Source organism: Myotis nattereri, assembly GCF_964212035.1.
Source record: "Myotis nattereri genome assembly, chromosome: 6".
NCBI lineage: Eukaryota > Metazoa > Chordata > Mammalia > Chiroptera > Vespertilionidae > Myotis > Myotis nattereri.
In genome coordinates, this window is record NC_138081.1 from 2,590,827 (window position 1) to 2,613,646 (window position 22,820).

A 22,820-nucleotide genomic window follows, 5' to 3' on the forward strand; every position below is an offset into this window, starting at 1 on the left:
CCACCCCCCCCCCACCAGTGCACAAATTATTTTGCACTGAGCTTCTAGTCTATTTCTATAAAAACACTGGGTGTAACGCCTGTCACGTCTGAGGCTCGACCAACCGAAGGAAGTCAGTCCTGCAGGGGTTGCCTTGGCAATGGCTGTGCCCTTCCCAAGCTGTTTCCCATGAGGGCGAGGTTTCAGGCAGGAACCCACCCTCAGAGCGTGGACACACTGAGTCCTGGGTCACCTTGCCAAGGACTGTGCCCTCCCCAAGCTGTTTCTCGCAAGGCCTGAGGGAAGAACCCACTCTCGGAGCACCAGGAGCGCCCAGCGGCAGTCAGTCCCGGGTTGCTGAGGCGGAAGCCACAGCATGGAGGAACTCTGGGTCTGGCCCAACAGGGGCCGTGACCGGCCTTCAAACCAGACCCTGACAGTAGGGAGGAGGGAGCCCCATTCCTCACAGAATCCTCTGTTGCATACCTTGCTGTCAGTGGCTTGCCAGCCAGGAACCCCATTCACCTGCACCCCAGACCCTGACAGGAGGGAGGAGGGAGCCCCGTTCCTCACGGAATCCACAGGTAGCCAGCTTGCTGTCAGGGCCCTGCCAGCTAGGAATCCCATTCACCTGTATATCTGTATAAAGTTTTAATACATTATATTAGAGGTTGTGGTGGTACTGTTTTACCCACAGCATCTACAGGAATTGCTGCATATTTACTTCTCGGTGGAAGGACTTTTCATTCCCAATATAAATTACCCATTCCATTAAATGAAACTTCAGTTTCTAGACTCGATAAACAGTGAAGTTGCTAAAAATATTAAAAAGGCCCAACTTCTCATTATTGATAAATGCATCATGGCATCCAGTCATGCTATAAACACCATAGACAGATTACTAAGAGAAATTATGAATTTGAATGTTGTATTTGGTGGAAAAGTTCTCCTTCTTGGTGGGGATTTTCAAAAATGTCTCAGTATTGTAGTGCATGCTATGCGATCAGCCATAGTAAAAACGAGTTTAAAGTTCTGTAATGTTTGGGGATGTTTCAGAAAGTTGTCTCTTACAACAAATATGAGATCAGAGGATTCTGCTTATAGTGAATGGTTAGTAAAACTTGGAGATGCAAACTTGATAGCAGTTTTCATTTAGAAATGGATATTATTGAAATCCCCTGTGAAATGATTTGTAATGGATCTATTATTGAAGCTACCTTTGGAAATACTATATCTATAGATAATATTAAAAATATATTTAAATATGCAATTCTTTGTCCAAAAAATGAGCACGTTCAAAAATTAAATGAAGAAATTTTGGATATACTCAATGGAGATTTTCACACATATTTGAGTAATGATTCCATTGATGCAACAGATGATGCTGAAAAGGAAAATTTTGCCATCAAATTTCTTATTAGTATTACTCCTTCGGGAATGCCGTGTCATAAATTAAAATTGAAATTGGGTGCAATCATCATGCTATTGAGAAATCTTAATAATAAATGGGGTCTTTGTAATGGTACTAGATTTATTATCAAAAGATTACAACCTAACATTATCGAAGTTGAAGTATTAACAGGATCTGCAGAGGGAGAGGTTGTTTTGATTCCAAGAATTGATTTGTCCCCATCCGACACTGGCCTCTCATTTAAATTAATTCGATGACAGTTTCCCATGATGCCAGCATTTGCGATGACTATTAATAAATCACAAGGGGGGAAACCAAGATAGCGGCATAGGTAAACAGCTGAACTTGCTGCTGCACACAACCACATAAAAACTACAATTAAAAGACAAAATGAATAGGATCCAGAACCACAGGAAGGCTGGCTCAGTGGAAATTCTACAACTAGAAGGAAAGAGAAAGCGCATTGAGTCCAGTAGAAGGTGCAGAGGTATGAAAGTGTGGAGGTACCGCACAAGAATGGGGCTAGAGCTGGGTACACTGTTGTCTTTTTCAATCGGGTGGGAGATACAATCTCCTGACTGCTCTGAACTCCAGTTCTGGGCAAGAATCTGGGGACCCAGACTCATATGGAGAGAAACTGTCCAGCATCAGGCCGGAGTGTGCAGGCAGCTTTCTCACAGAGGTGCTTGCAGCATTCATTGTTCCTGCACAGGGCCGAGGGACATAGAAACCCAGGGACCTATCAGGGGAGGACCAATGGCAACCATTGCTGTTTTCACCACCCTATGACTCCCTGAGACCACACCCCACCCAATTTACAACCCCACCCAAGCTGTGTGCAGAGGCTTTTGCATACTAATGGCCTGGCCTTTCTCCACCTAAAACCCTGTCAAACTGCAGGTAGGGCAAAGAAACCCAGAGCTTCCAAAAGGCCTAAGGCTCGTCAGCAGCTTGCATTACTTCACAGCTGCATCTCATCCGGACATCTCCAAACCCCAAAGAGGAGGAATCTGCAGATCGCTCTGTAGCTCCTGCATGGTGGCCTCAGGTAGGGGGTGACTTTTCACCCCTTGGAGATCCTAGAGCCAGTGTACCCAGTGGTCAGAGTGAGACCATCCAGATTACAACTTTTCACATCCATAAGAGACACACTCAGGGGGCAGACTCAGTGAGCGCCAAAGCCCCACTGAAGCAAGTCCTGCCCCATAAGGGTGTCTCCAGCGCAGAAGTTCTCCCACTGTAGACACAACTTGTCCTCACAGCGAATTGACTTGGAGGTCAATTCCTATCAGTGATACCAACAGCAATCAAGGCTTAACTACAAGATTGTGCACACAGCCCACAAAGGGGTGCACAAGAGTGTCCACTTCAGGTAATTAGGGAGGCTGAGCCACTGGGCCCTATAGGACACCTAGCACACAAAGCCACTCTATCAACACAGGGAAGCAGCCAAAATGCGGAGACAAAGAAACAGGTCACAAATGACAGAAATGGAGGAAAGCAAACTACTGGATATAGAGTTCAAAACCACGGTTATAAGGCTACTCAAGAATCTTCTAGAAACCTCTGAGAAATATAGTGAGATCCTCAAGGATATGAAAAAGGACCAATTATAAATTAAGCATACACTGACTGAAATAAAGAATAATATACAGAAATCCAATAGCAGACCAGAATATCACAAGAATCAAGTCAAAGATTTGAAATATGAAGAAGCAAAAAACACCCAACTGGAAAAGCAAAAGGAAAAAAGAATTAAAAAATATGAAGATAGTGCAAGGAGCCTCTGGGACAACTTCAAACGTACCAACATCCGAATTATGGGGGTGCCAGAAGAAGAGAGAGAGCAAGATATTGAAAACTTATTTGAAGAAATAATGACAGAAAAGTTCCCCTACCTGGTGAAAGAAATAGACTTACAAGTCCAGGAAGCAAAGAGAACCCCAAACCAAAGGAATCCAAAGAGGACCACACCAAGACACATCATAATTAAAATGCCAAGGGCAAAAAACAAAGAGAGAATCTTAAAAGCAGCAAGAGAAAAACAGTCAGTTACTTACAAGGGAGTACCCATACGACTGTCAGCTGATTTCTCAACAGAAACTATGCAAGCCAGAAGGGAGTGGCAAGAAATATTCAAAGTGATGAATAGCAAGAACCTACAACCAAGAGTACTCTACCCAGCAAAGCTATCATTTAGAGTTGAAGATCAGATAAAGAGCTTCACAGACAAGAAAAAGCTAAAGGAGTTCATCACCACCAAACCAGTATTATATGAAATGCTGAAGGGTATTCTTTAAGAAGAGGAAGAAGAAGAAAAAGGTAAAGCTAAAAATTATGAACAACAAATACATATCTATCAACAAGTGAATAAAAAATCTGATGAACAGAATAAACTGGTGAATATAATAGAATCAGGGGCATAGAAAGGGAGTGGACTGACAATTCTCAGGGGGAAGGGAATGTGAGGAGTGAGGGAAGAGTCTGGCCAAAATCATACACCTATTGATGAGGACAGTGGGAGGGGGGGAAAGGGAGGGGGGCTGGGAACTGGGTGGAGGGGAGCTATGGGGGGAGAAAGAACAACTGTAATAATCTGAACAATAAAGATTTTTTTTTAAATAAATAAATCACAAGAACAAACTCTAGAGTAGGCATATTCCTACCTGAACCTGTTTTCGCACATGGTAGTTATATGTTGCTTTCTCTCAAGTTCAAAGAGCATGTGGGTCGCTGTGGGGATGGCGGAGGGAGGTAGCGTCCGGGCTCGCGAGTATCTGTGTGAAAGCTGAACGGCCTTGGGGTCCGCTGTGCAGCCGAATAGCGCTGCCTTTCCGCGGTCAGGGGACCTCTCAACTGCACTCGGGCCTGGGGCCTCCAGGAAGTAAACCACGATAACATTTTCAAGATGGAAAGTCCTTCGGACTCAGCTGTGATTTTACCTCGCACCCCACAGGGCTGTGCCAGTCTACCATCTCCCCATACAAGTAGTTCAAGAAAGCAACCTATGAGTGCAACACTTAGAGAACGGTTGAGGAAAACTAGATTTTCATTCAATTCCTGTTACAATGTGGTAAAACGTCTTAAAGTAGAGAATGAAGAAAACGATCAGACCTTTCCAGAGAAAGCATCATGTTCAACAGAAGAAAATTGTTTGGAATTTCAAGATAATTTTAAGAACATAGACAGTGAATTTGAAAGAAGTTCATATTTGAAAAATACCATCAAGAATATCAATGCATGTGAATCTAAATCACTTGATACTGGCTCTTGCAGTGATCTCCAGAATGACTTTGATGAGACTCTTCCCCAAAAAGGATTAAATGAAGAAAAGGCAAAATTGGTGAAACAGATTCAGGAGAAAGAAGACCTTCTTAGGAGGCTAAAACTAGTCAAAATGTATAGATCAAAGAATGACCTGTCTCAGTTACAGTTGTTAATAAAGAAGTGGAGAAGCTGTAGCCAACTGTTGCTTCATGAGTTGCAGTCAGCTATGTCTGAGGAGAACAAGAAACTTAGCCTTACTCAGTTGATAGACTACTATGGGTTAGATGATAAATTATTACACTACAACAGAAATGAAGAAGAATTTATAGGTGTTTAATTACTAATTTTTTCTCCAGAATATCTTTGAGGATGACAACTTAAAAAATACTTACACATTTTAAAGGGAAGATATAAACCATTGGGGCTTAAAAGAAGGTATCTTGATGAACATCAACTTAGGGTACTCTGTTAGATAAATATGTAAGTTCTAAAATGAAAATTTAGTATTTTGGATAATCTGTCAACAAATTTGACATTTAAAGATATGTGAAAAAAATTTAAATCATGTTTTAAAACATAATTTGGGCAGTTTTGGAAGTCAGTTATAATACATTGTCTTGTTTATTATAAAAAGATGTTTTATTTTAAATGTTAAAAAGTAGTTCAGTCTGGTGAATGACTAAACCTAAACTGGTCTAAAATGCCTGCCTGTCTCCTTAGTTTATGAACCTTGTTTCCATCAATTTACCACATAATTCCATCTGTATGGCCTATTAGGTAATTACTAGTAAACTCTTATGTCCAAAATTAAAAAAAAATAAAAAAAACAAAACAAAGAGCATGTGATGTTAAAGTTAAAGTTCTAAATACTTCAGCACAAGGGAAATTAGACAAGCACTCTGAAAGTGTTTTCACTCTTAATGTGGTGTACAGGGAGATATTAGAATAAGTTTAATCACTTTATCAGTCATTGTTTGCATCACTGTTGTTTTTATATCATTTTTTTGGTGTTTTTATATCATGTTTTTCTTGTTTTCATATCATGTTTTTGTTGTTTTTATATCATGCCTCTGTTGTTGTTATATCCCTTTGTTACTGTTTATTTATTTTTTATTATTATTTATTTTTAATTTCTTTATTGGTTAAGGTATTACAAATGTGTCCTCATCCCCCCATTAACCCCCAACCTCCCCCCCTCCACTCATGTTCTCATCCCCCTGTTGTCCATGTCCATTGGTTTGGCTTATATGCATGCATACAAGTCCTTTGGTTGATCTCTTCCCCTTACCCCCACCCTCCCCTACTTTCCCTCTGGGGATTGATAGTCTGATCGCTGTTTCTCTGTCTTTGGATCTGTCCCTGTTCATCAGTCTATGTAGTTCTCTATATTCCACAAATGAGTGAGATCATGTGGTATTTATCTTTCTCTGACTGGCTAATTTCACTTAGCATAATGCTCTCCAGTTCCATCCATGCTGTTGCAAATGGCAAGAGTTCCTTCTTTTTTACCGCAGCATAGTATTCCATTGTGTAGATGTACCACAGTTTTCTAATCCACTCATCTGCTGATGGGCACTTAGACTGTTTCCAAATCTTAGCTATGGTGAATTGTGCTGCTATGAACACAGGAGTGCATATATCCTTTCTGATTGGTGTTTCTGGTTTCTTGAGATATATTCCTAGAAGTGGGATCACTGGGTCAAATGGGAGTTCCATTTTTAGTTTTTTGAGGAAACTCCATACTGTTCTCCACAGTGGCTGCACCAGTCTGCATTCCCACCAGCAGTGCAGAAGGGTTCCTTTTTCTCCACATCCTCTCCAACACTTGTTGTTTGTTGATTTGTTGATGATAGCCATTCTGGCAGGTGTGAGATGATACCACATTGTTGTTTTGATTTGCATGTCTCATATAATTAGTGACTTTGAGCATGTTTTTATGTCTTTCGGCCTTCTGTATGTCCTCTTTTGAAAAGTGTCTATCTCGGACCTAGATTCTAGGTCCATTGCCCATTTTTTTATTGGATTGTTTATCTTCCTATTGTTAAGTTGCATGAGTTCCCTGTAAATATTGGAGGTTAAACCCTTATCAGTGATATCGTTGGCAAATATGTTCTCCCATGCAGTGGGCCTTCTTGTTGTTTTGTTGATGGTTTCCTTTGCTGTGCAAAAACTTTTTATTTTGATGTAGTCCCATTTGTTTATTTTCTCTTTAGTTTCCATTGCCCTAGGAGCAGTATCAGAGAAGAAATTCCTTCGGCATATGTTTGCAATTTCGCTGCCTGTGGATTCCTCTAGTATTTTTATGGTTTCCCATCTTACATTTAAGTCTCTTATCCATTTTGAGTTTTTTTTGTGTATGGTGTAAGTTGGTGGTCTAGTTTCATCTTTTTGCATGTAACTGTCCAATTTTCCCAACACCATTTATTGAAGAGATTTTCTTGGCTCCATTGTATGCTCTTGCCTCCTTGTCGAATATTAATTGGGCATAGTGGTTCAGGTTGATTTCTGGGTTCTCTATTCCAATGATCTATATGTCTGTTCTTGTGCCAATACCAGGCTGTTTTAAGAACAGTGGCTTTGTAATACAGCTTGATATCTGGTATTGAGATTCCACCTACTTTTTTCTTCTTTCTCAGGATTGCTGCAGCTATTCGAGGTCTTTTTTTATTCCAGATGAATTTTTGGAGCGTTCGTTCTAGATCTGTGAAATATGCTGTTGGTAATTTAATGGGGATTGCATTGAATCTATAGATTGCTTTGGGTAATATGGACATTTTGATGATGTTGATTCTACCAATCCATGAACACGGTATGTTCTTCCATCTGTTTATGTCTTCCTCTATCTCTTTTTTCAGTGTCCTGTAGTTTTTCACATATAAGTCTTTTACCTCCTTAGTTAAATTTATTCCTAGGTATCTTAAATTTTTTGGTGCGATGGTAAATGGGATTGCTTCTGTAGTTTCACTTTCTGTAAGTTCACTATTGGTGTAAAGAAATGCCATGGATTTCTTAGCATTAATTTTGTATCCTGCTACATTGCTGAATTCATTTATTAAGTCTAATAATTTTTTGATGGAATCTTTAGGGTTCTCTATGTACAGTATCATGTCATCTGCAAATAAGGACAGTTTTGCCTTTCCTTTTCCAATTTGGGTGCCTTTTATTTCTTCTTCTTGTCTGATTGCAATGGCTAGTACTTCCAGTACTATGTTGAACAGGAGTGGTGAGAGGGGGCATCCCTGTCTTGTTCCTGTTTTTAGGGGAAATGGTTTTAGTTTTTGCCCATTGATTATGATGTTGGCTGTGGGTTTGTCATATATGGTTTTTATTATGTTGAGGTATGATCCTTCTATTCCTACCTTGCTGAGAGTTTTTATCAAGAAAGGGTGTTGGTGCCATAACCGGTTTGGCTCAGTGGATAGAGCGTCGGCCTGCGGATGGAAAGGTCCCAGGTTCGATTCCGGTCAAGGGCATGTACCTTGGTTGCGAGCACATCCCCAGTGGGAGGTGTGCAGAAGGCAGCTGATCAATGTTTCTCTCTCATCGATGTTTCTAACTCTCTATCTCTCCCTTCCTCTCTGTAAAAAATCAATAAAATATATTTTTTTTAAAAAAAGAAAGGGTGTTGGATTTTGTCAAATGCTTTTTCTGCATCAATTGATATGACTATGTGGTTTTTATCTCTCAATTTGTTTATGTGATGTATCATGTTTGTTGATTTGCGGATATTGTACCATCCTTGCATCCTTTTGTTTGCTGGAAGCTTTTTGATTACTTGATGAGCTTGGAAGTGTTCCTTCCTCTTGAATTTTTTGGAATAGTCTGAGGAGGATAGGTTTTAGTTCTTCCTTGAATGTTTGGTAAAACTCCCCTGTGAAGCCGTCTGGCCCTGGGGCCGGCTGGTTTGCCCATTGGCATTAATTTTGTTTCCTGCTACATTGCCGAATTCATTTATTAAGTCTAATAATTTTTTGATGGAATCTTTAGGGTTCTCTATGTACAGTATCATGTCATCTGCAAATAAGGACAGTTTTGCCTCTTCTTTTCCAATTTGGATGCCTTTTATTTCTTCTTCTTGTCTGATCGCAAGACAAGTTGACTGGCCAGCCTGGGGAGTCCTGGCCAGCATGGGTGAGGGGCTGATGGCTGTTTGCAGGCTGGCCATGGCCCCGAGCCACCCAAGCTCCCACTGGAGGCTGGCTGGAAGTAGGTATCTGGGATTTATTTATCTTCTATAATTAAAACTTTGTTGCCTTCAGCAGAGGCCACAGCCAGCCAGGGCAGGGTGGGGAGCTTGGCTTCCTCCATCGCCAGGGCAACCAAGCCTCCTGCTTGCTCCAGCTCCGTGGCTGCCGGCCGCCATCTTGGTTGAGTTAATTTGCATATAGTCTCCCTGATTGGCTGGTGGGCGTGGCTTAGGGCATAGCCGAGGTGAGGTCAATTTGCATGTTTCTCTTTTATTAAATTAGATGGGGTTAATTTTAAGCAGGAAATGTTTCAAAACTCAAAATGCAGCAGACATTTTAATGATTTAAGAGCTTTTTTAAAATTGTTATTGATTTCAGAGAGGAAGGGCAAGGGAGAGAGAGAGAGAGAAATATCAATGATGAGAGATAATCATTGACCAGCTGCCTCCTGCACGCCCCCTATTGGGGATCAAGCCTGCAACCCAGGCATGTGCCCTTGACTGGAATCAAACCTGGGACCTTCAGTCCACAGGCTGATGCTCTATCCACTGAGCCAAACCAGCTAGGTCAATTTAAGAGCTATTATAGCCCTGCTGGTGTGGCTCAGTGGTTGAGCATAGGTCTATGAACCAGGAAGTCATGGTGCGAGCTCAATCTCCCATGTAGGGTGTGCAGGAGGCAGTCAATCAATGATTCTCTCTCATCGTTGATGTTTCTATCTCTCCCTCTCCCTTCCTCTCTGAAATCAATAAAAATATATATTTTTTAAAAAGAGCTATTATGAAAAATAATGTGTTTCACCGTGGCCAGTTTGGCTGAGTGGATAGAGTGTCGGCCTATGGACTGAAGGGTCGTGGGTTTGATTCCAGTCGAGAGCACATGCCTGGGTTGCAGGCTCGATCCCCAGCCTTGGTGCTAGAGGCAACCAATCAATATGTTTCTCTCACATTGATGTTTCTCTCTCTCTGTCTTTCTCCCTCCCTTTCATTCTCTCTAAAATAACAAAGAAAAAAGACAATGGAAAAATATCCTCAGGTGAAGATTAACAAAAAAATTTTTTTTTTCACCCTGGCCAGTTGCTCAGTGGTTAGTGTCAGTCCATGGACCGAGGGTCGTGGATTCGATTCCTGATCAAGAGCATGTACTTGGGCTGTGGCTTGAGCTCTGGCCCCAGTCGAGGAGCACGCAACCAATCGATATATGTTGGAGCCCTGCGATGGTGCGCCAGGCAGGCTTCTCCAGGCTCAGGGGCCCTCCTCTGCTCTGGGATTCCGTGAGGCGTTGCAAGTTGTTCTTTCTTCTTCCCACCCAGGTCCTTCATTTGGTGCAGTAACGGCTGTATTGGAGGCTGCTGGTGTCCAGGGACATTGCTGCCCGGGGCCCTCACCCTGCTGATCGTGGCGCTAGTTGCTGAGCTTTAAGCGACTAGCTATGGGGCCATGAGTGGGTACTGAGCCTCTAGGTTCTATCTGGGAAGGCCTGCCACCTGCACCCCAGGAAGGAAGCAAATGAGTTAGCCAGCCTTTCCTCTTGGCTCCTGCTGGTGGGTCAGTGCTCAGGCCTCTTAAAGCAGCTGTCCAATGGAAAGCACTCGAGTTTCTCAAATTTCTGTCATCGTTTTTTGGTCATATTTTACATGCTTGCTGTTTTCCTGACATGTTCTTGCACTGGCCTTATCATGTCTAGATTACTAAGCATGTGACTAATTGGTGGTTGGATTTCTCAGTCTCAGCCAGACCTTCGCGTCTTACTGCGATCAACCAATGTTTCTGGCACCAGTTCAAGGCCAACAGGAATCCCCAATTCGGGGTGCAGTGAAGGAAATTTTATTCAGTGCAAAACAGCTCAATGGTGATGCGCTCAGCTGTACTGCGAGGCAGCCCTGGGGCCAGGCTGCTCTCGGCTCTGTCTGCTCCATCCCGATGTGCTCCCCTCTGGGAAGACATCTGCCCTGTTTCAGCTCAGCCAGGGAGGCCCAGTCTTTTTTTTTTTTTTTTTTTTTAATATATTTTATTGATTTTTTACAGAGAGAAAGGGACAGAGATAGAGAGCCAGAAACATCGATGAGAGAGAAACATCGATCAGCTGCCTCCTGCACACCCCCCACCGGGGACGTGCCCGCAACCCAGGTACATGCCCCTGACCGGAATCGAACCTGGGACCTCTCAGTCCGCAGGCCGACGCTCTATCCACTGAGCCAAACCGGTTTCGGCAAGGCCCAGTCTTTGATGGAAAGGGAAAGTGGCTCCCAAAGCCAGAGGGGAGTTGGCTTAGATGGACCCAAGTCCCCATCCCCCGTCCCCATTGGTCTGCCCTCATGCAAATGAGGGCTCCAAATCGTCAAAGTTTGATTGGCCCAAAAGGCACTGACCTGATTGGTCAAAACAGAGCCACTCTGATAGGTCATAGCTGCACAGCTCCCATTGGATGGGGAAAGCCTCTGTCCTATTGGTTGAAATAAGATACCAGGAACTGCTCCATAGGGCTGGCTCAGCTGGCAGGGCACAGGGCAGGCAGGCCGGTCAGTGCGGTTTGTGTGAGAGGTCCCTGTGCAGAAGTGACAGCTGGGCTCTGTGGTTGGTTTTTAAATTTGAGCCCAGTCAGCCTCCTTCTTAGCAAGTGCCTTTTTTCTCAAGGTTCCCTCCACACAAGGGCTAGGAAGCATCCCCTGCACAGAGGCATTTCCCATCCTCTCAGAACTGAACATGAATTGCTATTGAACCCGAATTTATGTTTACAGAAGCTGTGTGTGTACAACCAAGCCTCTTTAAAAATATGTTTTTATTGATTTTAGAGAGAAACATCAGTGTGAGAGAGACATCCATCAGCTCCTCCTGCACACCCTCCACCGGGATGGAGCCCGCAAGCCCGGCGTGTGCCCTGACTGGGAATGGAGCCAGGGACTTGGTGCATGGGTCGGCCGACCACTGAGCGACGCCTAGGGCCAACCAAGCCACTTTATCTCCAAGGCCAGCTAACCCCGGGGCTGATCTTCCTCCAGCTGGCGAAACTGGCTTGCGGAGCGGCAGGTGCGCTATTGCTAAAGGGAATGACCTGGAGTGTTTGGGTTCTGCTGAGGAATGGCAGGGTTCCACACGGACCCTGGGGACCCCGCTCTCCCCGCGCTCCCGCCATGGAGCACGCGGAGCTCTCTCCCGGCAGCACATTCCATTCCTCTCGGGGTCTCGGCGCCTCCAGCCGGCCTGGCGGAGATCGGCCTCCCTGCGGGGCTCCTTGAGTTGTGCGCAGGACGTGAAAGCAAACGAGTTGGTTGAGGACAATGAGCACTGCGCGAGGCGGGAGACCGCAGACGCTCGGCCGCTGGCGGGGCTCGCTGTCCCAGCTGCCTCCCGCCCCCTGCAATCCCGGCCTCCCTCTGGGGAGCGCGCTCACAGAGCCGCCGCCCCGTGGCCCTCACTCCTTGAGTCCACAGAACTGCGTGCTTAAAAAGGTGATGGACATGCCCTGGCCGTGTGCTCCGTTGTCTGGAGCGTGGCCCTACACACCAGAAAGGTCACAGGTTCAACTCCCTGTCAGGTCACATGCCCAGGTTGCTGGTTTGATTCCTAGTTGGGGCACCTATGGGAGGCAACTGATCCATGTTTCTCTCTCACATTGATGTTTCTCTCTCTCTCTCTCTCTAAAAAATAAAATTATTAAAATGGGTCATTTTACATTCTGTTTATATTACCACAATAAAAAGACACCTTCCGCCCAAAAAATTAAGAACAGAAGTAGTTTATTCCAAAATGTTCCTGGTAACATCTTCCCCATGTTAAGTGCCTAGATATTTGACCACCGCTCTCCACCTGCTTCACAAAGCACAGGAGAGAGTGCACCCAACTGCAAGGCTGTGCAGACGAGAGCCCAGCGGAGGGGTCCTATTGCTTGCAGTTTAGCGACCTGCTCCAAATCCCAGCCCAGAGCCGGTGAGCAGCGCCGTTACAGTGCCAGCTGTCCTGGCCAGGACCCTGCAGCACGTCAAGGATTTAAGTTGCTAACACTTGCTGGGCAGGAAGCTGCCAGTGTTGATGATTCTTTCTCATTGATGTTTCTATCTCCCTCACATCTCTCCCTCCCTCTCCCTTCCTCTAAAACCAATAGAAACATGGATAGATAGATGATAGATAGATAGATAGATAGATAGATAGATAGATAGATAGATAGATGATAGATAGATGATAGATAGATAGATAGATAGATAGATAGATAGATAGATAGATGATAGAGTTAGGTCGCTGAAGGAGGAACCATGAGGCCAGAATGGTGAGAGATTACGAATTTATTCAATCATCCACACAACAGGTGGCTGAGCCTGGATGGCTCCAGCCCCCAGTGATGGGAGTCAGCAGTTTTTAAAGGACTCTGGGCAGGCTTTTTCTGGGCAGAGAATTCTCTGTGCAGGTCCAGATTCTGGGCAGTCCAGATGGGAGAGAAAATGGTCTTAGCGAGTAGGTTGTGGTCTAGGCACATGGAATGTCCATTGTGAAGTGGCCTAAAGGTCAGTCCCCAAGGGAGGGGACAATTCAATTCTTTGATCAGACCTAACATTCCAGCCTTCTTGTTTTATGAATAGGGATGAAGGTCATATCTTCTGTACCTACTTCCTGCTGAGGGGGGACGGCGAGATCCCAGGGGAATGGACTTTCACAGTTGTGGGCTGGACCAGGGGGGCAGCATGATTTCCCCAGAGACGGGTTGGTGAAGACTCAAAGGCGGTCCTGTAGCGACTTGGGAGGTAAACGCTCTGGTTTACTGCTTTTCTGGACTGGGAGCTGAAATACAACTGAGATATAGACGTTGTCTTTAGCTGGGGAGAAAGATTGGGGGTCTCAGTTGCCTGACTAGTGATATGAAGGGGAGAATAGGTTACCCTGGGGCTGAGGTTCTTGTTTTTCCAGTTTTGCCCCTTGCTGGGCATCCAGAGCTGGTCCTGAGAAGGTGTCTACGAGGGTTAAGTGACATTTGGTTCTTTTAATGGGGGACAAGTCAGTGCAGTCAACCTGCCAGTCTTGTCCAGGGACTTGGCCCCTAACCTGATGAGTGGGGAAAGAAGGATGTCTACCCTGTCCTGGGGGAGATACTGAGTTACAAGTGGAGCAGGTTTTGGTGTATTTTGCAGTAGGGAGCTAGGCTAGGGCATGTGATGAGGGGCGTTAGGAGTCGTAGAAGGGGTCTGTACCCTATACATAGGGAATTGTGAATAGCCCGTAAGATATTGCAGGCCTGTCCCTGGGGAAAGATATATTTTCTCTGAAATTTTAACCATGGATCTTCCTGAGTGGCCCCAAGAGTTAATAGGACTGAAGTTCCTCTGGAGTGTAGCTGGGTGTTATATGGGGTTTAGCTGAGAGCTGGGGAGATGGGGGCTTCCTCTGAGCTGCTGCCTTGGCCTCCTGGTCTGCTTTGTTATCTCCCTGTGTTACGGGATCATTCCTGACTCGGTGTCTTTCACAGTGTATGACCCTTAAGAAGGCTAGAAAAGGGGAGAGAGGGTCCTAAATGCCAAGCAGGAAGACCTGTGAGGCTTGCAATGATAGTGTCAAGGACTGGGAATGAGCAGTGGAAATAGAGAAAGTCTAGGCTGCAACTTAAGGACAAAGCACAGGAGAGCCTGGGCGGCTGCTTTAGCTCCCTCAGAGAGAAGGGGTCCCTTCGACATCAGGGTGACCAGGCACTGACTCACTGGACAACACAAACCTTCTACCCACTCACAAATAACCAGCTCCAGTCAAAAAGTACACAGCCAGCATTTATATTTATGAACACACTTTAACCACACTCTTACTTTCAAGAAAATATACAGTCAACAAAGTACAAGAGACCTTCTGTAATAAAAATCTAAGAGCAGGCGAATTAAAACATGTCTAGCCATCAATGTTTCAGTATTTCATGCTGTTTTAGAATATTTAGATGTTTACCATTTAGCCCAGCAATGCTCCAAAGCCTTTAAGTTGCCAATTATGCATATGAGGCGGAGAAAAGGCAGGGGAGGAGGGAGCAGGCCCCACAGCCTGTTCTAGGACTGCAGTTTCCAAGCCTCCCGCCACTTGGATTTAAAACTGCCACATTTTTCCTTAGAGATAACATGTTAAGGTTTGGGTGATAATGAGTTCAGCTTCTGATAGTAGCAGGACTGGTAAGTTAGAGTTTGCAGTTTTACAGTAAAGAAAGTTGATCTTTGGGAGGGGAGAGGGTGAGAAAGTGCTGAAGTGAGAGCAGTTTTCAGAGCATTAAAGGGGTGAGAATTGCCTTTGGATCTAAAGGCTCAGTGAGGGGTCCCTTCCCCGCATCATAGAGGGGCTTTGCGAGGAGACTAAAGTTGGGAATCGAGAGGCAAGAGTACCCAGTGAGCCTGAGAAAGGAGAGTATTTCTTGTCTAGAGGAGGGGACAGTCATGGAGGAGATAAGGCATTTAGGGTTCACGGTAATGGCTTGGCCTTGTGGGGTGAGAATGAAACCAAGACAGGTGACTGTGGTTCGGGACAACTGGGCTTTATGAGGGGATGTGTGGTAGCCCTGGCCAGGCACCGAGGTAGAACGAGAAAACAGTGGATACAGGAGGTGTCTAGTGAGATGCAGTGTAGAGGTGAGGTGGCTAATGGCTGTGAGACTAGTGTGTCAACCCCCATAATAGAGACTGAGGAGTGGACAAGGGTCCCACTGAAATCAGGGAGGGCAGAATAAGTGGCCCCAGTGTCAATCAAAAAGGAGATCAGCTTACCTGCCACCACAGTCATTCCCTGAGGCTCTATACTGGTGATGTAAGTCTGTGGGGCCCTGTCAGGGCCTGGGTAGCTTTAGTCTTTGGTGGCCAGTCCCAGAAGGTCTGGAAACACCAAACCAGATCCAGAGGGAGGTCTTCTGGACTGGTCGGGTTCCAACCTGGAGGGCCCAGGCTACAGTCTTATTTCCAGTGGCCTTTCCTTCCGCACCCCGAGAAACAAGGGGTGACCCTCTGGACTGGGCATCCCCAATCCAGAAGGACCCAAAGATTAATGACTGAGTGCGGTGTGGTCTCCTGGGCACAGCCACAACACAACGATGAAACAGCCACGACACAGCCATGACACAGCCACAACACAGCCATGACACAGCCATGACACAACCATGACACAGTCATGACACAGCCACAACACAGCAATGACACGGCCACGAAACAGCGATGACACTGCCATGACAGAGCCACGACACAGCGATGGCACGGCCACAAAACAGCGATGACACAACCACGACACAGCCACAACACAGCCATGACACAACCACGACACAGCCATGACACAGCCACGACACAGCGATGACACAGCAATGACCCAGCCATGACACAGCCACGACACAGCCATGACACAGCGATGACACAGCCAGGACACAGCCACGACACAGCCACAACACAGCCACGACACAGCCACGACACAGCCATGACACAGCCACGACACAGCGATGGCACAGCCACAACACAGCCATGACACAGCCACGACACAGCAATGACACAGCCACGACACAGCCACGACACAGCCACGACACAGCGATGACACCGCTCAGGCAGGTGGACGCCCCTCCGAGTTTCCACAACACTTTTTGATACAGAGGCTACAGAGTGGCGTCCACAGGACAGAGTTGCCAGCACCTGAGACACAGGAGAGTGAGGGGCCAGAGTGGCCTGCAGCTGTTCCGTGCACAGGAAGCTCAGGCCGCAGGCACGCCCCTCACTGCAGAGGGCGCCTGGCAGCCCCATGGGGACCGGAGGGGGGGGCTTAGCCCGGGCTGTGCAGCCTGTGTGCCCACGGTCCCAGCCATGGTTAAAGGAGGGCCTCCCCGGCAAGGTCAGAGTCACCTTGAACACTATACTGTCATGGGGTATTAGTGTGTCTAGAGCAGCCGTGGGCAAACTACGGCCCGCGGGCCGGATACGGCCCATTTGAAATGAATAAAACTAAAAAAAAAAAAGACCGTACCCTTTTATGTAATGATGTTTACTTTGAATTTATATTAGTTCACACAAACACTCCATCCATGCTTTTGTTCCGGCCCTCCGGGCCAGTTTAAGAACCCATTGTGGCCCTCGAGTCAAAAAGTTTGCCCACCCCTGGTAGAGCAACGGTTCTCAACATGTGGGTCGCAACCCCTTTCACAGGGGTCGCCTAAGACCATCGGAAAACATGTATATAATTACATATTGTTTTGTGATTAATCACTATGCTTTAATTATGTTCAATTTGTAACAATGAAAATACATCCTGCATATCAGATATTTACATTACAATTGATAACAGTAGCAAAATTACAGTTATGAAGTAGCAACGAAAATAATTTTATGGTTGGGGGTCACCACAACATGAGGAACTGTATTAAAGGCATTAGGAAGGATGAGAACCACTGGTCTAGAGGAAAGGAGGAAAGTAAATGAATGTTTTTGTATTTAATTTATGGTTGATGAATTATCAATGATTTTTAAGAATAAATTATGAAAACCTTAAAAAGTCTCCAAACTCTTTCTTCTTTTATTTTGGTATGTTTTTATTCATTTCAGAAAGGAAGGGAGAGGGGGAGAGAGATAGAAACATCAATGATAAGAAAGACTCACTGATCAGCTGCCTCCTGCACGGCCCACACTGGGGATGGAGCCTACAACCCAGGCATGTGCCCTGACAGAGAATGGAACGGTGACCTCCTGGCTCATGGGTTGACGCTCAGCCACTGAGCTGCAGCCAGCTGGGCCCCAAGCTATTTCTATTTGTCATGCCAGTAGCTGGCATTTGTCTCTTCTCACTTTCCTGTGCGGTCAGGATGTTTCTGGGCTCCAAGCTTTTAGCTTCTTCACAGTGAATGCAGTCGTGGCCCAAACTCTGTGGAGACACACACACACACACACACACACACACACACACACACACACACGGTCCAGAGCTCTCCTTTCTCCAGGTGTCTGGGCCACAGCACACATCCCAGCACCTAAGTGTGTCCTCCGCATGGTCCCTAAGGAGAAGGGATGCAGCCAATGAACTTGGCCCCTTCGGGGCTTCCTTCAGGCCTTTCAGCTGGGAATGAAAGCCATTGGAGGTGAGCGATGGTCAGGGCAGAGCCCTGAGCCATTTCCCAAGAGCTGGGCAGGTGCTTAACAGGACTGAAGGGTCAGATCAGGAGGGGTCAGGAGGTGGGGCAGGGAAAGGAGCAGGGGGTCTCCTGGGGGGAAAGGAGGGGGCTCCCGGGGGAAGGAGGGGGCTCCAGGGGGAAAGGAGAGGGGCTCCAGGGGGAAAGGAGGGGTCTCCTGGGGGAAGGAGGGGGACTCCCGGGGGGAAGGAGGGGGGCTCCCCGGGGAAGGAGGGGGGCTGGGGGGGGAAGGAGGGAGGCTGGGGGGGAAGGAGTGGGGCTCCCGGGGGGAAGGAGTGGGGCCCGGGGGAAAGGAGGGAGGCTCCGGGGGAAAGAGGGGACTCTGGGGGGGGTCTCGGGGCAGCCCCATGACAAAGGGCCCGAGGCCTTCAGGCGGGAGGCGCCGGGCTCAGGCAGGACAGCGCCCCTTACCCTGGTGTTGCTCCCACAACCTGAAGCTTAAGGGGCAGCTCCCCGCAAACCACGTGCGTCCACGTGACCGCCGGCTGCGGGGTCGGAACCTCGTGGGCCCAGCTCCCCGCGCCCTGGGCAGCGTCCTGGGGTCCTGGGGCCAGCACCTCCGCAGGTCCCCACCTGCTGGCCACGGGCGCGGGCGGCCAGACCACGTTCCTGTGCCCAGAGCTGTGCCCAGGCAGCCGGAGTGCACCTCCCGGAGGCCCGTGTCAGTGATGCTGGGACTCGAGCCGCCAGGGAGATGCCACAGCCCCCCACAGCCCCCCACAGCTCCCCAACCCCCCCACACCCCTCCACAGCCCCCCTCACAGCCCCCCAGAGCCCCCCACAGCCCCCCAACCCCCCCACACCCCTCCACAGCCCCCCTCACAGCCCCCCACAGCCCCCCAACCCCCCCACACCCCTCCACAGCCCCCCAACCCCCTCACAGCCCCCCACAGCCCCCTCACAGCCCCCCCACAACCCCCAGAGCCCCCCACAGTCCCCCTCAGCCCCCCTCAGCCCCCCAACCCCCCCACAGTCCCCCACAGCCCCCCACAGTCCCCCACAGCCCCCCTCATAGACCCCCACAGCCCCCCACAGCCCCCCCACAGTCCCCCACAGCCCCCTCATAGACCCCCACAGCCCCCCACAGTCCCCCACAGTCCCTCACAGCCCCCAACAGCCCCCCTCACCCAGCCCCCTCACTGCCCCCCCCCCCCCGCTGCCCCCCACAGCCCCCTCCAGACACCCTCTCACCCCAGGAAGTGCTCAGCCATTGGCAGGCGCTCCATTCCCAGACCTTCAGCCTTGGCAACCACCAGCCCACGGCCCCTCTCTCCCGATTTTCCTCTTCTCCATATTTTATGTAAATTAAATCATATAATGTGTGGCCTTTTGTGTCTGGCTCTTTCACTTGGGATAATGTTTGCGTGGTTCATGCTGTAGCATGTGTTAGCATTTAATTTCTCTCCACTTTTTGCCAAATAATATTCCCTGTGTGAGAGGCCGCGCGTTGTGTATGGCTTCATGTGCAGCCCGGCCGCCCCTCTGGCCACTGCGGGCCGGGTGCGCCCCGGGGCCTGTTTCTAAAGGGACTGCATGGTGTCACGCTCCCACCAGCAGTGTGCACGGGTTCCAGCTTCTCCACATTCTTGCCAGCACTTGCCGGTTTATTACAGCCATCCTACTGCGTGGGGAGAAGTATCTCCTTGTAGATTTATTTGCATTTCACAGATGGATATGATGTTGAACATTTCTTAAATGTTTTTATTAACTTCAGAGTGACAGAAATCAAGAGTCATTGGTCGCTGCCTCCCGCACGCCCCCTCCTGGGGATGAGCCCGCATGTTCCTCCAACCAGGAATCAAAGCCTGGCCCCCGGCTCATAGTCAATGCTCAACCACCGGCCCCACCAGTCGGGACTGAACATGTTTTTAAGTGGTTATTGGCCTTTCGCATGTTTTCACACACTCTCTCCGTTACCACATGTCTCATCTGCAACAGCAACAAAAGTTTCTTCTGGGCGTGTCCTGCTTTCTAGATGGTGTCCTTGGACGCGCATCTTAACGACGCCCACTGTGTCTGTTCCTCGCCTTTTGCTTGTGCTCTTAGTGGAGATTTACTGTTTCCTTCTGAGAGTTTCATCATGTTAGTGCTCGCACTGGATATCCAGTTGTCCGAGCATCATTTGATGAAAAGACGATTCTTTCCCGTTTAATTGTCTTAGCACCATCTTTGAAAATCAATTGATCATAAATGTGAGGGTTATTTTGGGGCTGTCACTTCTATCCCTATTTAATTCTTTTTGAATTATTTTCTTTTTTTTAAATATATTTTATTGATTTTTTACAGAGAGGAAGGGAGAGGGATAGAGAGTTAGAAACATCGATGAGAGAGAAACATCGACCAGCTGCCTCCCGCACACTCCCCACTGGGGATGTGCCCGCAACCAAGGTACATGCCCCTGACCGGAATCGAACCCGGGACCCTTCAGTCCACAGGCTGATGCTCTATCCACTGAGTCAAACCGGTGCTGGCTTTGAATTATTTTCTTAATATAATTTCTGGCTTAGTCATTAATACTATTTGGAATTGTGTGGGTTGGTCTTGTATCCTGCCAAATTTCTGAATTCATTTATTCCAATGTGTTTTTTAGTGTTTTCCTTTGAATTTCTATGCATGAGATCATATAACCTGCACATAGATATTATTACTTCTTTCAAATATGACTTCTATTTCACTTTTGTGTTCATTGCAGCTTTTTTGAAATGAAAGTATTCATTCAAAGTGCCCATTTGCTGTTTTATGTATGTAATGTAAGGGTCATCCTGACAGTTTCACAAAATAAGCTTTAACTCTTAATTTTTAATATGGTTTTTAAAGTTGATTTGAGAGAGAGAGAGGAAAGGAGAGGCAAAGAGAGAGAGGTAAACATCGATGTAAGAAACATTGTTGGTTGCCTCCCGCACCCTGACTGGGAACTGCCCCACACGCTCGGGCATGTGCCCTGACTAGGAATCCAACCGGGACCTTTCGTGCACAGGACAGTGCTCCCCACGGAGCCAGCACCCAGGTGATTCATCCATTCTAACCCTCCTCCTTGGTATTATACGTGCAACTGCCCCCTGCTGATAGGTAGGCGGTTTCTGTTGCTAATCACTACAGTGAGTGCCCTGTAGCTATTTTTTACAAATATTGTCATACACGGCCATCCCAAAGTCTTCTGATTTCACATGACACTAGACCAGCCGTGGGCAAACTACGGCCTGCGGGCCGAATCCGGCCCGTTTGAAATGAATAAAACTAAAAAAAAAAAAAGACCGTACCCTTTTATGTAATGATGTTTACTTTGAATTTGTATTAGTTCACACAAACACTCCATCCATGCTTTTGTTCCGGCCCTCCGGTACAGTTTAAGAACCCATTGTGGCCCTCGAGTCAAAACGTTTGCCCACCCCTGCGGTAGACCATGTGGCTAACCTGAGGGCCTGTCAGCGTGTGTGTAACTTAAAACAAGAACTACATCTGCAACTCGGGTTTTCCAGGCCCCGCCATGCTTCATCTTTCTCAGCCTCAGAGGTTCCCTTTCTGCCTCTAAACTTCTTTGTCCCTGAAACCGCCACGTACTCCAGTCCGAGAGGGTCTCACAAGTCCTCTGGCCGAGCTGCACCCTTGCTGCCTAGGAAACCTGGAGAAGGTGAGGAAGGGATTTACCTCTATTCACTTCACATCTAGTTATCAACCCCCCACACAGCTGAGGCAGGTCGGGTTGGAAACATGTGTGTTTCATCTCTCTAGCCCCTGTACACACCGTCACAGCAGTTTTCATAGTTAGTACTACTTCAAGATTTAAGCGCTGTCTGTCCAGAGAGGAGAAATTCCTGAGCTCCCCCCACCCTACAGATTCAGACCGCCTCCCCCCAGCACCTCCTGCCAGTTCAGTCTCATCCTCCCCTAGTAATGCCATACTTCTCTCTGCTTCTGTACCTCTGTCCATTCTGACCCTCTTATCAACTCTCCAGGGTCAGCGGGAACCTCTAGTTTTAAACGTAATGGACTGTCCTGTCTTCATTTCCCTCAGCTTCTCTAGCGCCTCCTCCAGGCTAAAGTCCTCCTCCTGGAAGAGCCTGCTGTGGCCTGAGTGCTGTCGTACTGTAGGGAAGCTGCTGGGAGAGAGGGTCAGGGAAGTGATTGCCTCTAGGCTTCAGTTCCTCTTCTGCCCCAACAGGCCTTTCTATTACAGTGATAGCATGGTTAGTGGAGGTTTGGAACTGGGGGAGATGCGGTATTTGAGACTTTGACTGATTCTATATTTAAGATCACAATTGTGTGACCTTTGAGGTTTATCTTAAATTCCCTCTCTGGTAACCCATTGTGTCCAGTTGAGCAAGAACTGCAGCTCCCTACCTACACACAAGGAAGTATAGATCTGTCCGTGGTGCTGAAAGGCTTAACCTGGCAGATCGACACTTAAGAATGCCATAATAAATGGCATTCTCGCCCTAGCTGGTTCGGCTCAATGGATAGAGTGTCGGCTGTGGACTGAAGGGTCCCAGGTTCGATTACGGACAAGGGCACATACCCGGATTGTGGGCTCAATCCCCAGAAGGGGGTGTGGGGTGGGCGTTCAGGAGGCAACCAATCAATGATTCTCTTTCATCATTGATGTTTCTCTCTCTTCCTCTCTGAAATCAATAAAAATATATTTAAAAATAAATGGCATTCTTATTGTGGAAAACTTCTCACTAATACAAATGCTACAGTTGAATTTTTTAAATATATATTTTTATTGATTTCAGAGAGGAAGGGAGAAGGAGAGACAAACATCAATGATGAGAGGGGATAATTGATCAGCTGCCTTTTGTACACCCTACACTGGGATCTGAGCCTGAAAACTGGGTATGTGCCCTGACCAGGAATCAAACCGGTGA

At 47.2% G+C, this 22,820-nt stretch overlaps 2 protein-coding genes across 2 annotated transcripts in view; both read left to right on the forward strand.

Annotated features, from left to right (window-relative positions):
- LOC308520982 (tigger transposable element-derived protein 1-like) overlaps window positions 1-12,510 on the forward strand; it is a 38,599-nt gene extending 26,089 nt beyond the window's left edge. The window contains exon 2 of the mRNA XM_081093701.1: window positions 11,639-12,510. The gene's annotated coding sequence lies outside the window, so the exon portion shown is untranslated. The remainder of the gene's footprint in view (window positions 1-11,638) is intronic.
- LOC308520985 (swi5-dependent recombination DNA repair protein 1 homolog) lies at window positions 4,278-4,994 on the forward strand (the record flags this gene model as incomplete). Its single annotated transcript, XM_081093709.1, has 1 exon — window positions 4,278-4,994. Exon 1 carries the CDS (start codon window positions 4,299-4,301, stop codon window positions 4,992-4,994), a length of 696 nt encoding a protein of 231 aa, XP_080949835.1. The 5' UTR covers window positions 4,278-4,298.
- Window positions 12,511-22,820: the final 10,310 nt, after the last annotated feature.